The 18,929-nt window shown below is 39.0% G+C and overlaps 1 protein-coding gene across 1 annotated transcript in view; it reads right to left on the reverse strand.

The window, feature by feature from the left end:
* The window catches only part of LOC311586485 (cytochrome P450 3A13-like), a 39,631-nt gene that overhangs the window by 9,375 nt on the left and 11,327 nt on the right, over positions 1–18,929 (reverse strand). The window contains exons 5-9 of the mRNA XM_084762540.1: positions 9,239–9,352; positions 8,908–8,996; positions 8,085–8,233; positions 3,007–3,134; positions 2,218–2,284 (exon numbers count right to left, since the gene is read on the reverse strand). Of these exons, the coding sequence (XP_084618666.1) occupies positions 2,218–2,284; positions 3,007–3,134; positions 8,085–8,233; positions 8,908–8,996; positions 9,239–9,352 (547 nt within the window). The remainder of the gene's footprint in view (positions 1–2,217; positions 2,285–3,006; positions 3,135–8,084; positions 8,234–8,907; positions 8,997–9,238; positions 9,353–18,929) is intronic.

The raw sequence follows: 18,929 nt of genomic DNA on the forward strand, positions 1-18,929 counted from the left end.
CTTAAGACCAACTCACAAAGCGGAACCAAAGCCTGCCACTGCTCGTGACCAAGAACCTGAGGTTAGATAGCCCAGGGACCAATGGTAAAACCAAATAATATTGTTGTAAAAAACACAAAAAGAGATGTAATGACAAAATTACTTCTAATTATATTCTTCTATATTTTTAGATCAGTGCTCAGCCATCATCAGAGAAGCTTCCTTCCACAGCAGATGAGAAGAAGTATAGAGAACCACAGCCAGATATGAGGTAGAGAGTGAGAGACTTTGGATCACTCAGCACTAAAGGGTACATTTCCATTAAACCCCTCTCTTAAGAGTTCATGAAACCCCATGTAAGTAAAGGAAGGTAGTGTACAAGACGTAGACATGATGGAGAATACCAAGAACACAGGGCCCTTTAAATCAACATGTACAAGGTTCATGTGAACTTACAGAGCTTGGAGAAGCATGCATAGGACGTGCACGGGCATCTGACAGATCTTCTGTGTACATATTATTGCTCTCATCTCAGTGTGTTTATGTGATTCCTGAGGGTGCAGAGACAAGCAGGTCTCTGATTCCTGTGCTTTTCTTTTGGCTCTTTTCCTTCTGTTGGTTTGCCTTCCCCAACATTGATATGTTAGGTTTTTGTTATATCATATTGTTTTTTATTTTGTTATATTTTTTATAATGGAAGGAAGGAAGGAAGGAAGAAATAAGGAAAGAAAGAATGAATGAATGAAAGAAAGAACAAGACCCAGGGGAAAAGCTTATCAACAGATCTGTCATTTATACCTCTGGGAGGGGGAAAATCAGTTTACTTCAATGGAATAACACTTAGTATGTCAGTCACTCTAGGGCAGGCTTTTAAGTTCAGAAGTCATTGCCCAACATATACTTGACACCAGTGTGTGTGTGTGTGTGTGTGTGTGTGTGTGTGTGTGTTTGTATGTGTGTGTGTGTGTGCATGTGTGTGTTTTTATTTTCTTGTAGTTTGGTAGGCATCTATTTCTTTTTGCAATTTTATTTTATTACTTTAGTTTTGGGTGACTTTGTTTTGTTTGCATTTGAAAAAGAACTTAAGCTTGGGTGAGTGGGGATCTGAAAGACCCTAGAAGAGGGGAGAAATATGACCAAAATATACTTAAGTTTATAAAGATTTTAAAAAACAAAGATCAGTCATTGTCTTCAAATGTAGGATAAATGATGAAATTAAATATTAATGATTTTTAAAAGACATACTGCAGTACTAATGTATGGAAAATGCATTATTGTGAAAAACTAAGTCCTGTCAAAAGAATAAAAGAATGAGGAGGAAATGTATCATAAACATGGGGTATTTTCTTCTTTATTGTCCTATGCTGTTGTGAAAGAAAAAATTTCCACAGTCCCTTAAGCTACTGAAAACATTTCAAAACACGAACCACACTGAAAGGTGCTATTTTGGCACTGTGCTTGCCTATTGGGTGCTATGAAAGCACATTTTCAGGTACATGTTGTGATGTACTGGCTCTGCATGAGGCTGAGAATCAACATTTGCCTGACACAGGTAACCCACACATCACCATAAGCTTTTGTAGTGTGAAGGCCAGGCTCATAATGGCCCTCAGATTTATAAAACTTTAATTAAAAATTAATTATTTCATTTTCTCCTCCCCTCCTCTCTTCTACCCCTCCCATGCCACACATCAACTCACTCCCAAATTTATGGCCTCTTATTTTACAATTTTATTACATGTAGAAATAAACCCTATAATATCACATGATGAGTCTTCTTAGTTCCTCCTATATGTATTTGTTTCTAGAGATGATCATTTAGTATTGTACAAGTAAGGACTCATTCCTGTGAAAGACTGACTACTTTTCTCTTAGCATCTCTTAGCTAATTATCTGTAGCTTTTCAGTAAGGAATGGTTACTTATGAGATTTTTCCACACCTATGTTGGAATGTCAGCAGTTGTTGGGACAATTCGAGTCTCAGGCAGCATGATATTGAGAGTTTATGATTGTAAGGTGGAAGGCATAGTAGATGGAAGGTATAGTAATCTTCATATTTTCTGTAGGCATATACTACATAATGTTAGAAAGTTACAGGTTGCTGTAAATAACACCGCATATTAGTGCCTTTCTGCAGTTTAGAAGGAAGCCTTCTCTGCTTGAATTACCAATTTACATTTCAAGAAAGAGCTCTTTCCTCTCAGCATACATTTTAGATCCTGAAGTATCCTTAGTTACCTTTATGGGAATCCACATCCTTGGAATTCTGGGAGTTCATCATCAACTGAAGGAAATCCACTCGATGCTAAAAGGAGACAAAGATATCAAAGGCAAAGGTGTGCTGTTGTGAAGTCAAAATTTTATATTGTCTGAATAATTTAAACTCTCCTATGAGTATATGACTTATTTAACCCTAGAATAGTGCTAAAGTTGACTGAATCATTAGTAGTACAGAGCACTTATAATTAGATTTTTGGGGAAAAGCTGTCTATCATGGTATACTATTATGCTGTCTGGTCAAAGACCTTTTTCTTGTGCTTTTTCCTCATTCTGAACATCTCAAGACAGATTACTGACTGGATGATTATAGTTCCTTCTCCTGCCATAGGCATTTGTTTAGAAGGAAGTCCTAAGCCTCAGATTGTTGTTTCCTTGATGTATTCTTAACCAACACCCCATAGGCAGCGACTAATGTTTTTTGTACTTATTACTGGGTTTTATGAGATTACATACAAATACACCAGACACCAAGAATAATAGAAAATATGATATAATATTTCAGGTTAAATACTTATGCTCTGGCATCTTTCTGAGAGTTTCTTTTTTCCAGCCCCTGATCACATTAGGCAAAAACATGCTATACAAGTGGAAATCTCTATGTTCAAAGAAATTGCTCAAGCTGAAGAAAAGTCATAACGTAAATGAACAGATCAAATTCATGAAATATCTAATAGAGGCTTCTTTGGGGAAAGTGTGATACGTGACAGAACTGCCTTGGAATTCAAATAAAGTTTTATTATATTTTACCTCCTGATTATCTTCAAGCCGTCCTTTTCTTATCTTATTTACAAAATTTTGAAAAAACGTTATAGCATCACTTGAAAATATAGAGATATTCAGTTTGTCATATATTTTACGGAGGAATGGAAAGAGTGCTACAGAAAAAAAAGACAGTGAAAATAAAACTTTATCTATTGTCAGTTACTTTATTGACACTTAGTAAAAACTGTATAATCTTTTAAAATGATAGAAACCAAACTTACAGAAAGAGGCTCAAATTGAATAATGTAATATAGAAAGCTGATCATATCTAAAGACATCGAATTAAACACACACACACACACACACGCACACACACACACACACACACACGCACACGCACACACGCACACACACAGACATGCACACACATGCACACACACACGTGCACACACACACACGCACGCACACACACACACAAACACAGGCACACACACGCGCGCACACGCACACACACACACACACACACACACACACATACACGCGCGCGCACATACACGCACACACACACACACACACCTATAATGATGAGCTCTCCACAGGGATTCAATGTGAAATTCTACCAAATATTTGATAGACAAATCAGTTCTTCCCAGGCATGTCCAAAACTTACAAAATTAAGAAAAGCTTAAAAATTTATTCTAAAACATTGCATTATCTTGTTAAAGAACAATGTGTCATGCAAATTAAAATTGCAGAGAAAAATGACTTAAAATATTATCAGCGACATCATCAGCAAAACATTTGCCAACTTAATACAGAAACAAGAAATGAATCCTGAAGTATGCTCTCCGAGGAAGCACAAAACAGAATAAAACTAAATTCCACACAAGCACATCAGACATGGAGTAAAAGGAAATTAGGACAGCACATCCAATGCTGGATGTTTCTTCCTGGTAAATATTCTTAGGGAACCAGAAGTAATTCTCTCAACCTGATGAAAATTGTCTATGACTTTACACAAACATTGAGGGTGATCTTTCACATTACGTTAAAAAAAAAAAAGAAAATGATAACGTGTTCTGTCTCTTTTTATGACCATTCATTGGTTAAAACCAAAAAGCAGGTTTAATGTCATTCAGTGTATAGCATCTGTATGCAAGAATACACAAAAATAAGTTACAACCATGAGTTGCGGCACTCTCAGGACCACATCCTTCTGACAGTTGAGGCAGAGAATAAAAGGCTGAGAGCAAACTAGACGACTAATCATAATCTGAATAGAAATAAATAAATATTTTCAGTGGTGGTGGTGAACTGCATAGCCTATCCAGGTACATACATCCTATCCAAGTACCATATCACAAAGCTCCATCCCTAGACCCTGAATTTGAAGAAAAAAGTTTATCTTTGGCCAGTCAGGGCAAGAACTGCAATCCTCCTGCTTTATAGCACTACTGCTGGCATTAAAAACATTCACCAACACACTTGACAAAAAAAACTGTTCCCTTTTTAAAATGTACTCATACCTAATGCAGCACAACAAACCCAATTAACAAGAAAACACCAGTTAAAATCATTAAAAGGAGGAGCAGTTCCAAGATGGCTGTGCCAATCATATACAGTGACTTATCAACGAGACTGAGCTGCCAAGGGACTAGGATGGGAACTACAGAGCACCAGAGCTGAAGAACCCTGAGTGAGAGGGGTCCACACCAGGTGGGACACAGGAGAGTCTGGCCTCAGGCCATCCAGCTGATCCATGGAGGAGTCCTTGGGTCCCGGCCAGCATGTTGCCAGTCCCCAGAGTCTGGACGCATGCCAGCCTATGAGCTGCATCTGTACTCTACATATCAGACTGAACTGTGGGCTACAGGGCAGCAGTGTCTGGTTTTTCTAGACCAAGGGAGACACCAGTGTGTGGATCACAGGTGGATTTGACCTCAGATCATCTGATCAATCCACAGAAGGCTCCAGGGCCCAGGTGGTTGTGGGCATGGTCTCCAAAGCCTAGACACATGCCTCAACTGCAACACAAGAAAATGACCTCAAATATTTCCTAATGAAGATGATAGTGGAGGAAATGAGTAAAATCTGTAAACAAATATAGGAAGATAGAGTCAAACAAATTGAGGACCTTAGAGAGGCCATGATAAGGGCCTATAGATAGGAAATGAAGAAATCACTAGAAGGAATTCAAGAAAATGCAATCAGGTGAAGAAAATCAATAAAACACTTCAGGGTCTGAAGATGAAAATGGAAACAATAATGAAAGTACAAATTGAGGACAGCCTGGAAAGAGAGAACTTGGAGAAGTAAACCCGAATGACAGAGGAGAGCATTGCCAACAGTATACAAGACATGGAGGAAAGAATCTCAGGAGTAGACAATACAATAAAAAAATTTTTTGATGCAACCTTTGAAGAAAATGTTAAACATAAAAATTCCAGACACAACGCATTCAAGAATTCAAGACTGCCAAGAAAAGAGAAGCCTAAGAATAATAGGAATAGAGGAAAGAGAAGATGTAGGACTCCAAGGCCCAGAAAATACTTTCAACAAAATAATAGAAGAAAATCCCACAATTAAAAGAAAGAGATGCACACAAAATTACAAGAGGCCTACAGAACACCAAATAGAGTAGATCTGAAAAGAAAATCCTCTAAATGTACAGAATAATGAAAAAGTATTAAAAACAGAAAGGGAAAAAAGGCCGAGTAACATACAATGGCAAACATACCAGAATCATACTGGGCTTTTCAGCAAAGACCAAAAAAGGCAGAAGAGCCTAGAAGTAGATGTCATGCAAACTCTGAGAGACCACAGATGCCATTCCAGACTACTATACCCAGCAATACTCCAATAACCATAGATGGAGGAAACGAGATATTACACAATTAAAAACTATTCAAACCGTTCATATTCACAAATCCAGCCCTGCTAATCATAGTAGAAAAAAACTCCAATGGATAAATGAAATGCAAAGACGGAGGAGAGGCTACAACTGGACATAAAGTGAAGAAATTAGAAATAAAAAATTAAAAAGTAGACTACCATCAGATAGTTAAATTTATGTAGTGCCCACTCCCTCCATCTCCCCACCATGAAGAATGATCTGTCCATTGGCTATATATGGACAATTCATTCTCTGTGGTATTGTCCTTGGATGGTGTTTGAGTTTGTGTAGGCCCCCTTGGGTCCAGTTCTATCACCCTTGATTGTCTCCCTGTATGGACCCTGAACCCTCCGGCTCCTTCCATGCCCCTATTCTGCCATACCACTGTCAGTGCTCTTCTGAAGCTCAGGTTTCCCTTTCTGGCATCTGTCCCAATGCCCTTCTAGATGGAGTCTCTTAGAAAACATGTGTGTTGAGTTAATATCCACTTATAAGTGACTACATACCTTGCATGTCTTTTGGGGTCTGGGTTGCCTCACTCAGGATGATCTTTTCTAGTTCCATCCATTTGCCTCCAAATTTCAAGGTTTACTAGTTTTTAATAGCTGAGTAGTATCCCATGCATTGTATAAATGTACCACAGTTTCTTTATCCCTGCTTCCATTGAGGGACATCAAGGTTGTTTCCAGATTCTGGCTATTATAAATAAGGATGCTATGAACATAGTTGAACAAATGACCTTGTATGGTAGAGCATCTTTCAGGTATATGCCCAGGAGTGGAATAACTGGGTCTTGGGGTAGCCCTATTCCCAACTTTCTGAGAAAGCACCAGATTGATTTCCAAAATGGTTGTACAAGTTTGCACTCCCACCAGCGACATCCTTGACAGCATGTGTTGACCCTGAGTTTTTTATCTTACCACTCTAATATGTGTAAGGTGAAATCTCAGAGTCATTTTGATTTGCATTTCCATGATGATTAGGAATGTTGAGCATTTCTTTAAGTGTTTTTCATCCATTTGGTATTCCTCTGTTGAGAATTATCTTTAGGCCTGTACCCCTTTTTTAAGTTGCATTACTTGGTTGGGTGGTGTTTAATTTCTTAAATTTTTTATATATTTGGATATTAGTCCTTGGTGAGATAGAGAGTTAGTGAAGATCTTTTCCCAGTCTGTGGGCTGTTGCTTTGTTCTTTTGAGAGTGTCCTTTGCCTTACAGAAGCTTTTCTGGTTCATGAGATCCCATTTATTAATTGTTGATCTTAGAGCCTGAGCTATTGATTTTCTGTTCAGAAAGATCTCTCCTAAGCCAATGATTTTGAGGGTCTTCCCAAATTTTTTTATTGTAACAGATTTAGAAGAAAAATTGTATCTGGATTCATGTTGAGGTTCTTAATCCAGCTGTACTTTGTCTTGTGTAGGGTGGTGATAAATATGGATCTATTTCCAATTTTCTACATGTAGACATCCACTTAGGCCAGCACCGTTTATTGAAGACACTTTTTCCACTGTATATTTTGGCTTCTTTGTCAAAAATGAAGTGTCCATAGGCATGTGGGTTTATTTCTGAGTCTTTGATTCAATTCCATTTATGAACCATTCTGTTTATATGCCAGTAAAATGCAGTTTTTATTACTATTTTTCTATAGTACATTTTGAAATCAGGAATGGAAAAAACTCCTGAAGATAGTTTATCATAAAAGATTGTTCTTGATACTCTGGGTATTTTGGGTTTCCTTATGAAGTTGAGAACTGTTCATTCAAGGTCTATGAGAATTGTATTTATATTTTGTTGGAAGTTGCATTGAATCCGTGGATTGCTTTTGGAAAGACAGCCATTTTTACTATGTTGATCCTCCCAATACATACACATGGACGCTCTTTCCATCTTCTAATATCTTCTTCACTTTCTTTCTTCATATACTTGAAGGTTTTCTCATAAATATTTTTCACTTGGTTGTTTAGAGTTACACCAAAATGCTATATGGGGTTTGTGGATATTGTGAAGGGTTTTGTTTCCCTAATATCTTTCTCAGCCCATTTGTTATTTGTAAACAGGAGGGCTACTGGGTTTTTAAAATTAATCTTGTATCCAGCCACCTGGGTGAAGGTATTTACAACTATAGGAGTTCTCTGGTGGAATTTGGGGGCATCATTATGTATTCAATAATATCATAGGCAAATAGCAATACTCTGATATTTTTTATATATTTGAAAAATACCCTACATACCCATAGAGAAAAACAATGGATTGAAAAAGTCAGCTGCTAACAGCCTCCTGGTATTTTTCACAAATGGATCCTGAGGGTTGTTGAGGGAATCCACCTTCACTCCAAATGAGGTGCTAGTGATAACATCCATGCTGTAGGCCCCAAAGATGCTGTGAAGGGAGACAGGGTAGTTAGTGTATGTCCAGAAAACTCCTGTATTGTCCTCTTAAAGCATGGACACTTCCCAAAAATCTCAAAAACTGTGTTGCCCTGAGGTAATCATCTCTGTGTAGTGTAAACACTTAAAATATTTCTGGTTAAAATATAAATTTAGACTCACCAAGTTTTTGGTATATAGGAGCGATGTGACAATTTATGTTCGATATACCCAGAACAGCTTGAACTTACCACCCTGGTGTCATTAAGAGACAATACTTTCTACTATCCATCTCATTTCCAGAACCTTCTTGCTTCTGAGTTTTTCAGTGTGGCAAGACGTAACACTCTAGGTCAAACCAACTACCTCAGTTCATACCAGATGAAACCGCTTCCTACAGTGTGCATTCTCCACAACTGAAGAAATCCTAAGATTATATTCTTTCTAGTCTATATATTTTGTCTTCTAGAATTTACAAGATGACACAGATAACCTAATTTTGTCTCATGTGCTCAGAGGGGAAGACTTTTTTATGAAAATATTTTTACAATAGTTCACAACAGGTTAATACCACACCCCTCATTTACTCTGAATCTGGGATAATTTAACACTTGGAAAATTAGATACCTAGAGTATATCTCTAGATGGGTTACAGAACCCCCAGAAAATGAATGCACCACTACTCACTCTTTCATAACAACAGGCTTGCCTCTCTCTGCTTCTTGTCTCATATTTTTCACCAGCATATCTCCATACTCTTGGATGATGGGAAACATCTAAGTACAAAACACAGCATAGTCTGTTGTGAATATGAAACTCTGTATGTAAAAAACAAGACATTGACATTATGAAAAAGACAGTCACCTTTTATGGAGAGTGTGTAAGACATACAAAGCACAAAACCATTCTTAGTAATAAAACACTCTAAGGAGCCTCTCTTTGAAGAGTATGATATTACCCCTCTCTGTTCTCAAATAGTATCTATTATATTTCCAATGAAAATCCCTCATTTTCTTACCTCTTTCAGTTTTCCACTGCTGAAGGTTGGAGTCAGCAATGTTCGAATTCTTTTCCATTCTTCATTCTTTGCTCTAGCAATACCTTTTTTCATAATTCCACTTGGACCAAAAGGCTACAATACAAAGAAAAATAGATTTTGCCCTCCATGGGACTGGTTATCTATATAGTTGTAACCCATGTATAAAACAGCCAATACTTCCTTCACATAGTTTTTCATGCTAGTGTCTCCATAAATATCCAGTTAAAGTGCATCAAAATGGGGCTAGAGCAATGGCAAGTAAATGAATGGAACTAGAAAATGTCATAATGAATGAGAAAACCCACACCAAGAAACACAAATACCACATGGTCTTTTTCATCTGTGGTTACCAGTTTCAAACCTTTAAACATGACTATACAACAGGGAAACCACAGAAAGTAAAAAGATAATATGACAGGAGGAATTCCTGAAAGGGAAACAGCAGAATACAGGTAATGTGGAAGGGAAATGGAAAAAAATGAGGAGGGGCTTTCCATTAGAGACAGGAGAGGAATGAGAATACAAAAGGAGATGGAGAGAGGAGGGCTAAATGCACCAAGAATACTACTAAGGAATTACTACTGTGTATTTTCTTATCATTACACTGTATATGATATGATGATGTGTGTGAGTATACATGCATATATACATTAAGCAAACTCTTGACACTTGAGGTGATAATATTTCCAAGAGCAATAGACTAATATCAGCCATGAGAATATCCCTTTGAGCTTTTGGTCAAGGAATATCAAGAGACTCCACAAACATATATAGCCCTTTGCTGTTTCTTGGTTGCCTCCCATAGGTTGATGATTCCCCATTGCTGAACATACTATGTTATTTAGACAAAAAATTCAGAGAATTTGAGCAGGAACTGACCTCAAATCAGGAGGACTCACTTTCCTAGTTCCAGATGGTTATGTGCAAATGGCTAGTGGAAGGAAGCAATCAGTAGTCCTACTTAGTTAAGATGCCTATGAATCTGAACAAGGACTATTGTGTCAAATTATTCCTAAAGGTGCAAAAGTGGCATCTTGGTATATAACCAACAGGTATCTAGTTGGACTCAAGGCCTTCTTAAAGGAGGGAATTGACTACTGGTACTAAAAACCTAGCTCAATACTAAAGAGATTATTGATGATACAGATGAGCCTAATTTGGGCACTCTTCTAAACCAGGATGGTTAACTGTCTTGCAAAACTATCTTTATATCTAAAGGTAAGTGTAGATATTTCTCCTTATCAAGAAGATTGAATTGGAGATCCAAGATGACGGCGAGCAGTGTGGACCGTGTTTGAAAACTCCAGTGAACAATTCAGGGAATTGCACAGATTTCTGAGCCAGGAACACCAAGGTCCCCACACAACAGCAGCAGAAGTGCTCCACGGTTCAGAGGGACCAGGGTGTGGAGGACCTGCTTGCCCCTGCACACAGGAGGAGCGTGGACTTTCTCAGATCAGAGCAGCAGTGGCAGAGACAGCAGTGTCACCAGCGGCACCAGCGGCACCAGCGGTGGTGGCTGAGGTTTGCAGCTCAGAGCCTTCCAGGGGAGGCAATTGGTGTGGTGGACGGTGAAAGTTGCTGCGGGAGAGGGGAGTCTGGACAGGATTTGGGTCGTGTGGTGCCTTGAGACCCAAACTGGACTCAGCAGACAGTTCAGCCCAGAGTCCTGGGTTTGCTCAGTGAGCTGTGCTGTGGAGAAGCTGACTCAGCTCAGCAAGCAATTCTGCCCGAGGCACAACTCCCCTGCTGTGACACAGGCTGAGCCAAGTGCTCACTTCTACCCTAGGCGCTTGCTGAGCACAGTCACAGTTCTCCTGCTGTGATGCAAGCTGGGTGGAGTGCTCACTTCAACCCTAGGTGCTTGCTCAGCGCAGTCACAGTTCTTCTGCTGTGACACAGGCTGGGTGGAGCACCCACTTCCACCCTAGGCACCAGCTCAGCGCAGCCGCAGTTTTCCTGCTGTGACACAAGCTGGGCGGAGCACTCAGTTTCACCCTAGGTGCTTGCTCAGTGCAGTCGCAGTTCTCCTGCTGTGGCAGACAGTTCAGGCCCTGAGAAACTAGCTGAGCTCGACGCGTGGTTCGTGCCCAGTATCCCTGGCTGGACTTGGCAGAGGACCAAAAAGGCTGTGGATACCTTGGCCTGATCCAATGCTCATTCAGAGACCCAGAACGATTGTAGGACCCACAGCAAAGGGGAGCTGAGGATCACTGGCTGTGAGAGCCCAAAACGGCAGGGCTAACCTCCTGCCATCCACACCAGTGAAGTATCAGGGCTTCCAGCCTACAGAAATCATGAGAAAACAAGTGAATCTATCATCAGACTCTCTCCAACCAACTCTGGAAGTTACCCAACAAAAACAGAGACGGCAAGATGTCTAAAGGACAGCGTAAAAGCGTACGTAAAAAAAAACCCCAAAACAACATGGCGTCTCCAGTTTGCAGCTACCCCAAAGTAAACAACCCAGAGAACTCAAATACAACGGAAACACAAGAAAATGACCTCAAATCCTTGGTAATGAGGATGATAATGGAGGAAACAAATAAAATTCATAATCAAATGCAGGAAGACGCAGCCAAGCAGGTGGGAGACATAAAAAAAGCACACAGAGTGAAACTGGATAATTTTCAGGAAAATGTAAACCAGATGAAAGATATAAAAAAATCTGTTCAAGATATGAAGATGAAAATGGATTCAATGATAAACACACAGACAGAAGAAAAACGAGAATGTGAGACCTCAGAGAAGAAGGCGAATGACACAGTGCTGAGCTTTTATAACAGAATCCAAGAGATGGAAGAACGAATCTCAAGTCTAGAAGATACAATCACAGATCTTGAAGCAACCATTAAAGAAAATGCCAAATCTGGAAAACTCCTGACACAAAACATCCAAGAAATTAAGGACACCATGAAAAGAAGAAATCTGAGGATAATAGGCATTGAAGAAACAGAAGATATCAGACTCCAAGGCCCAGAAACTCTTCTCAACAAAATCATAGAAGAAAATTTCCCCAATCTAAAGAAAGAGATGCCTATAAATATACAAGAGGCATACAGAACACCAAATAGAATTGACCAGAAAAGAAAAACTGCTCATCATATAATAATCAAAACACAAAACATACAGAACAAAGAAAAATATTAAAAGCTGCAAGGGAAAAGGGCCAGATAACATTTAATGGCAAACCTATCAGAATTACACCCGACTTCTCAGCAGAGACCATCAAAGCCAGAAGGGCCTGGACAGAGATCCTGCAAACCCTAAGAGACCACAGATGCCAGGCCAGACTACTTTACCCAGCAAAACTATCAATAAACATTGATGGAGAAAACAAAATATTCCAGGACAAAACCAAATTCAAACAGTACCTATCCACAAATCCAGCTTTACAGAAGGTACTAGAAGGAAAAATCCATCCCAAAGGGTCAAGCTACAACCAAAACTACTCAGGAAATAGATAACTATGCCATGGCAAAAACACAACTACACAAACGCTCCGCTGGAACCAACATAAAAATTAAGACTCTTAACAGTAACTGGTCATTAATATCTCTCAACATCAATGGTCTCAATTCTCCAATAAAAAGACACAGACTAACTGAATGGGTGCATAAACAGGATCCAACATTCTTCTGCATTCAAGAAACACATCTCACCCATAATGATAGGCATTACCTCAGGATAAAAGGTTGGAAAAAAATATTCCAAGCAAATGGTCACAAGAAGCAAGCAGGCGTAGCCATTTTAATATCGAACAAAATAGATTTTCAACCAAAATTAATCAAAAGGGATGAGGACGGACACTTCTTACTCATCAAAGGTAAAGTCAACCAAGATGACATCACAATTCTGAACATCTATGCTCCCAATACAAGGGCACCCACATTTGTAAAAGATCTGCTAAAAAGGCATAAACCACACATCGATCCCCACACAATAATAGTGGGAGATTTCAACACCCCACTCTCACTGAAGGACAAGTCATTGAAACAGAAACTAAGCCGAGAAATAACATCATTAACCAATGCCATGGGTCAAATGGATCTAACAGATATCTATAGAACCTTTCACCCAAACAAGAAAGAATATACCTTCTTCTCTGCACCCCATGGAACCTTCTCCAAAATTGATCGCATCGTAGTTCACAAAGAAAGCCTCAACAGATACAAGAGGATTGAAATAATACCTTGTATCCTATCAGATCATCATGGGCTTAGGCTGCAATTCAACAACAACAGAAATAACAAAAAGCCTACACGTATGTGGAAACTAAACAACTCTCTGCTAAATGACACCTGGGTCAGGGAAGAAATAAAGAAAGAAATCAAGGAGTTTCTGAAACTCAATGAAAATGAAGAAACAACATACCCAAATTTGTGGGATACATTAAAAGCAGTGCTAAGAGGAAAATTTATAGCACTAAGTGCCTTTAAAAAGAAATTGGAAGCATCACACATAAACCCCTTAACGACACAACTGGAAGCCCTAGAAAAAAATGAAACAGAAACACCCAAAAGGAGTAGACATCTGGAAATAATCACACTCAGGGGTGAAATTAACAAATTAGAAACTAAGAAAACAGTCCAAAGAATCAACAAAACCAAGAGCTGGTTCTTTGAGAAAATCAACAAGATAGACAGACCATTAACCAAACTAAATAAAAGGCAGAGAGACAGTATTGAAATCAACAAAATCAGAAATGAAAAGGGAGACATAACAACAGACTCTGAAGAAATACAAACAATCATAAGAAGGCATATATGCCACAAAATTTGAAAATCTAAGGGAAATGGACGATTTTCTTGATCAATTTCACTTGCGAAAGTTGAGTGAAGAACAGATAAACAAGCTAAATAGTCCCATTTCCCCTACAGAAATTGAAGTAATCATTGATAGTCTCCCAACCAAAAGAAGCCCAGGGCCAGATGGTTTCAGTGCAGAATTCTACCAGACCTTCAAGGGCGAGCTAATACCGATACTCTTCAAGCTACTCCAAAAGATAGAAAGGGATGGAACATTACCAAACTCATTCGATGAGGCCATAGTCTCATTGATACCTAAACCTCACAAAGACTCAACAAAGAAAGAGAATTTCAGACCAATTTCTCTGATGAACATCGATGCAAAAATACTAAATAAAATACTTGCAAAACGAATACAAGAGCACATCAAAGATATCATTCATCATGACCAAGTAGGCTCCATTCCAGGCATGCAGGGATGGTTTAATATACAGAAATCCATCAATGTAATCCACCATATAAACAAACAAAATAAAAAACCACATGATCATCTCTTTAGATGCAGAGAAAGCATTTGATAAAATCCAACACCCATTTATGTTTAAAATTTTAGAGAGATCAGGAATACAAGGTACTTTCCTCAACATAATAAAGGCTACATACAGCAAGCCAATAGCCAAAATCAAAGTAAATACTGAGATACTCAAGGACATTCCTCTAAAATCAGGAACAAGGCAAGGCTGCCCACTCTCTCCATATCTCTTCAATATAGTACTCGAAGTTCTAGCCAGAACAATAAGACAACATAAGGAGATCAAGGGTATTCAAATGGGAAAGGAGGAAGTCAAATTATCCCTATTTGCAGATGATATGATAGTCTACCTAAGTGACCCTCAAAATTCCACCAGAGAACTCCTACAGCTGATAAACACCTTCAGCAAATTGGCTGGATACAAAATTAACTCAAAAAAGTCTGTAGCCTTCCTATACACAAATGACAAGCTTGCAGAGGAAGAAATTAGGAAAACTACATCCTTCACATTAGCCACAAGCAATATAAAGTACTTAGGAGTTACTCTAACTAAGCAAGTGAAGGACTTGTTTGAAAAAAATTTCAAAACTCTAAAGAAAGAGATTGAAGATGACATGAGAAGATGAAAGGATCTTCCTTACTCATGGATCAGGAGAATTAACATAATAAAATGGCCATCCTACCTAAAGCAATCTACAAATTCAATGCAATCCCTATCAAAATACCTACACAATTTTTTAAAGACATTGAAAGTTCAATTCTGAACTTCATATGGAAAAACAAAAATCCCAGAATAGCTAAAACAATCTTGTACAATAAAAGGTGCTCTGGGGGAGTCTCCATATCTGATCTCAAACTGTACTATAAAGCAATAGTAATTAAAACAGCATAGTACTGGCACAGCAACAGGCCGGTTGATCAGTGGAATCGAATTGAAGAGCCAGATATGAATCCACACACATATGGTCACTTGATTTTCGAGAAAGAAGCCAAATCCATTCAATGGGAAAGGGATAGCATCTTCAACAAATGGTGCTGGTCTAACTGGATGTCTATGTGTAAAAAAATGCAACTGGACCCATATTTGTCACCTTGCACAAAACTCAAATCCAAGTGGATTAAAGACCTCAACATAAAACTAGAGACACTAAGTCACTTAGAAGAAAAAGTGGGGAAGAGTCTGGAACATATTGGTACAGGAGACAACTTCCTGAACAGAACACCAACAGCCCAGACATTAATGTCAACAATTAATAAATGGGACCTCATGAGGCTGAGAAGCTTCTGTAAGGCAGGAGACACTGTCACGAGAACAAAGCGACAGCCTAGTAACTGGGAAAAGATCTTCAGCAACTCTACATCTGACAAAGGTCTAATATCCAAAATATATAAGAACTCAAGAAATTAAACACCACCAAACCAAATAACCCAATTGAGAAATGGGGCTTGGAACTAAACTGAGAATTCTCAACAGAGGAATATCAAATGGCTGAGAAACACTTAAAGAAATGCTCAACCTCCTTAATCATCAGGGAAATGCAAATCAAAACAACTCTGAGATTCCATCTTACACCCATCAGAATGGCTAAGATCAAAAATTCAAGTGACACCACATGCTGGCGAGGATGTGGGGAGAGAGGAACACTCCTTCATTGCTGATGGGAATGCAAACTAGTACAACCACTTTGGAAATCTATCTGGCACTATCTCAGAAAACTGGGAATAGGGCTTCCTCAAGACCCAGCTATTCCACTCCTTGGAATATACCCAGAAGATGCTCCAGCACACAACTAGAAAATTTGCTCAACCATGTTCATAGCAGCCTTATTCATAATAGCCAGAACATGGAAACAGCCTAAGTGTCCCGCAATAGAAGAATGGATAAAGAAACTGTGGTACATATACACTATGGAATACTATTCAGCTATTAAAAACAAGGAATTCCCGAAATTTGTGGATAAATGGATTGAGCTAGAAATGATCATAATGAGTGAGTTAACCCAGAAGCAGAAAGACTCAAATGGTATATACTCACTTATATCTGCATATTAGCCCAACGGGCATGTCCCACAAAAGCCTTCACTTACCAGGAAACTAAGACAGAGGGAAGGACATCCTAGTGAGACTCTAGATGAGAGAAGCATGGGAGATAGGCAAAGTAGAAGGATCCAGAGGGTCCTAGAAGCCTACAAGTAAAACATTATGATAGGCAGATTTAGGCCCAGGGTTCCTGCTCAAACTAAGGCACCAGCTAAGGACAATACAGGTGGTAAACTTTAAACCCCTACCCAGATCTAGCCAATGGACAGAACACTCTCCACAGTAGAGTGGAGAGTGTGATATTACTTTCTCACATACTCTGGTGCCTCACCTTTGACCATGTCCCCTGGAGGGGGAGACCTGGTGGCACTCAGAGGAAGGGCAGCAGGTTACTAAGAAGAGACTTGATACCTTATGAGCATATACAGGGGGAGGTAATCCCCCTCAGGAACAGTCATAGGGGAGGGGAATAAGGGGAAAATGGGAGGGAGGGAAGAATGGGAGGATACAAGGGATGGGATAACCATTGAGATGTAACAAGAATCAATTAATAAAGGAGAAAAAAAGAAGAAAAAAAGAAGATTGAATTGAAACACATGGAGGATATTATATAAACCTAGAATTAGTCAAAAAGAAGAGATCAACTCACCATGCTATTCCTCTCCACAAATGACGTGTATGCAACAAAACTTCTTCATGTAAAGCTAAGGAAACATTGCAGAAAACGAACCAGAAATACTGTAAGAGACAGAGAACAAGGACCTCTTCTCTGAAATTGTGCCCTCTAGCTAGACCATGGAAGCTATGCCCATAAAATATAACAACTCAGTTGCCTATACAGGACCTGAACACTTCCAACAACAGCTCTCATGGGGGAAATCTCATGGAGCACACCCCTAGATGAAGAGCTAAAGACAATTAACAACAGCTGGGAGAGGAAGATTTAGTTTTCTCCCACGATGAACACTCTGATGGACTGTTCAATGCCAAATTGTCATCTCTAAAAACTTACACATGCAAACAGCACTGAGTGGACTCAGCAGGTTGTCCTTATGTGTCTTCATCTATATATTTATGCAATAAGTTAAAGGACACCATGACTGGGCCTGGAGAAATAAACTTTCCATTCTAACAAGTGGGAGACAGAGGTGGGCATATTTCTGTGAATCTGCAGTCATCATGATCCAAATAGTGGGTTCCAGGATGGCCAAGGGATAGAGTGAGATGTTGTCTCAAGAAAGGAAGAAGATAAATCTGTGGGATTTCGCGGGAGTAGTGGACATTGGAGGGAGAAGAAAGTTACTTAAAATGTTATAAAATAGTAATTCTAAGCTGTTCAAAGAAGAATACACTTATTTTGCCAGGCATGGTCATGCACAACTGTTATCCCAGTACCTTAGGAAGCAGAAACCGATGGATCTTTTTGAATTCAAGGCTAGACATGTCTACAAAGTGAATCCAGTGCAGTCAAGGCTACACAGAGAAACCCTGTCTCCAAAAAATACACTTATTTGAGTAATATTAATTTTCTGTTAGACAAACTTGAGTTTGAGTACAAGCACTAACACTTGTGAATAAAGCTGTAAATTCACTGACAAATAATTAAATAAGTATCTTAGAACACACTGAAGGAGAAAGAAAAACCACCAACTTTAACATTAATTATAATTTCCAAGCTTCCTTGGTGAATATGAGATGTTACAGAGATAAAGAAACAGAGTCAAAAAACTGTCCCAAGCCTGAGACAGCAGGGCTAACACAAACTGAAAAATTCTGCTCTGAGAACCTGCTTGGACCTTCTCTCTCCTGAAATGGATTGCATTTTCTTTTCTCCCATGCAAAGTGACAACCACCAATACCCAATTGGACAGCTATCTCTGTTTGCTGAAGGTAACCGTATCTTAGCCTGAACCATGCACATTTTGGCTTCTGCAAAGCTTGCCTAGCTCTGTTGAAAACATCCTTTAAGTGTGGGATAACAAAGAACAATCTAAGATGATCAAAATAATATGACAATGCCTAACCCTATATAAGCCACAAATATTTTCCTGACTCTGTCTTGGCCTCTTTAAGCAATAGTTAGAGGCAATAACTGAGAATTAATTAAAGAAGTTATTCCTTTATCACTGAGGTCTGAAAATTTCTCCTTGTGAAAGGTTTAGGTCTCCCCTTAAAAAACAGCATGAAGAGTATGTAGAACTTCCTTGTACATTGCTGGAAACTTATAATGAATCTGTAATAATGATAATGTGTGTGGGGTTTCTTTTGCTTTTTTGTTTTGCTGCTGTGTATATTGAAGCCCAGATTCAGTGCATGCCAGGTAAGCACTACATCAATGAGCTGTTATCCC

Source organism: Acomys minous (assembly GCF_964271855.1).
Source record: "Acomys minous genome assembly, chromosome: 16".
NCBI classification, from domain to species: domain Eukaryota; kingdom Metazoa; phylum Chordata; class Mammalia; order Rodentia; family Muridae; genus Acomys; species Acomys minous.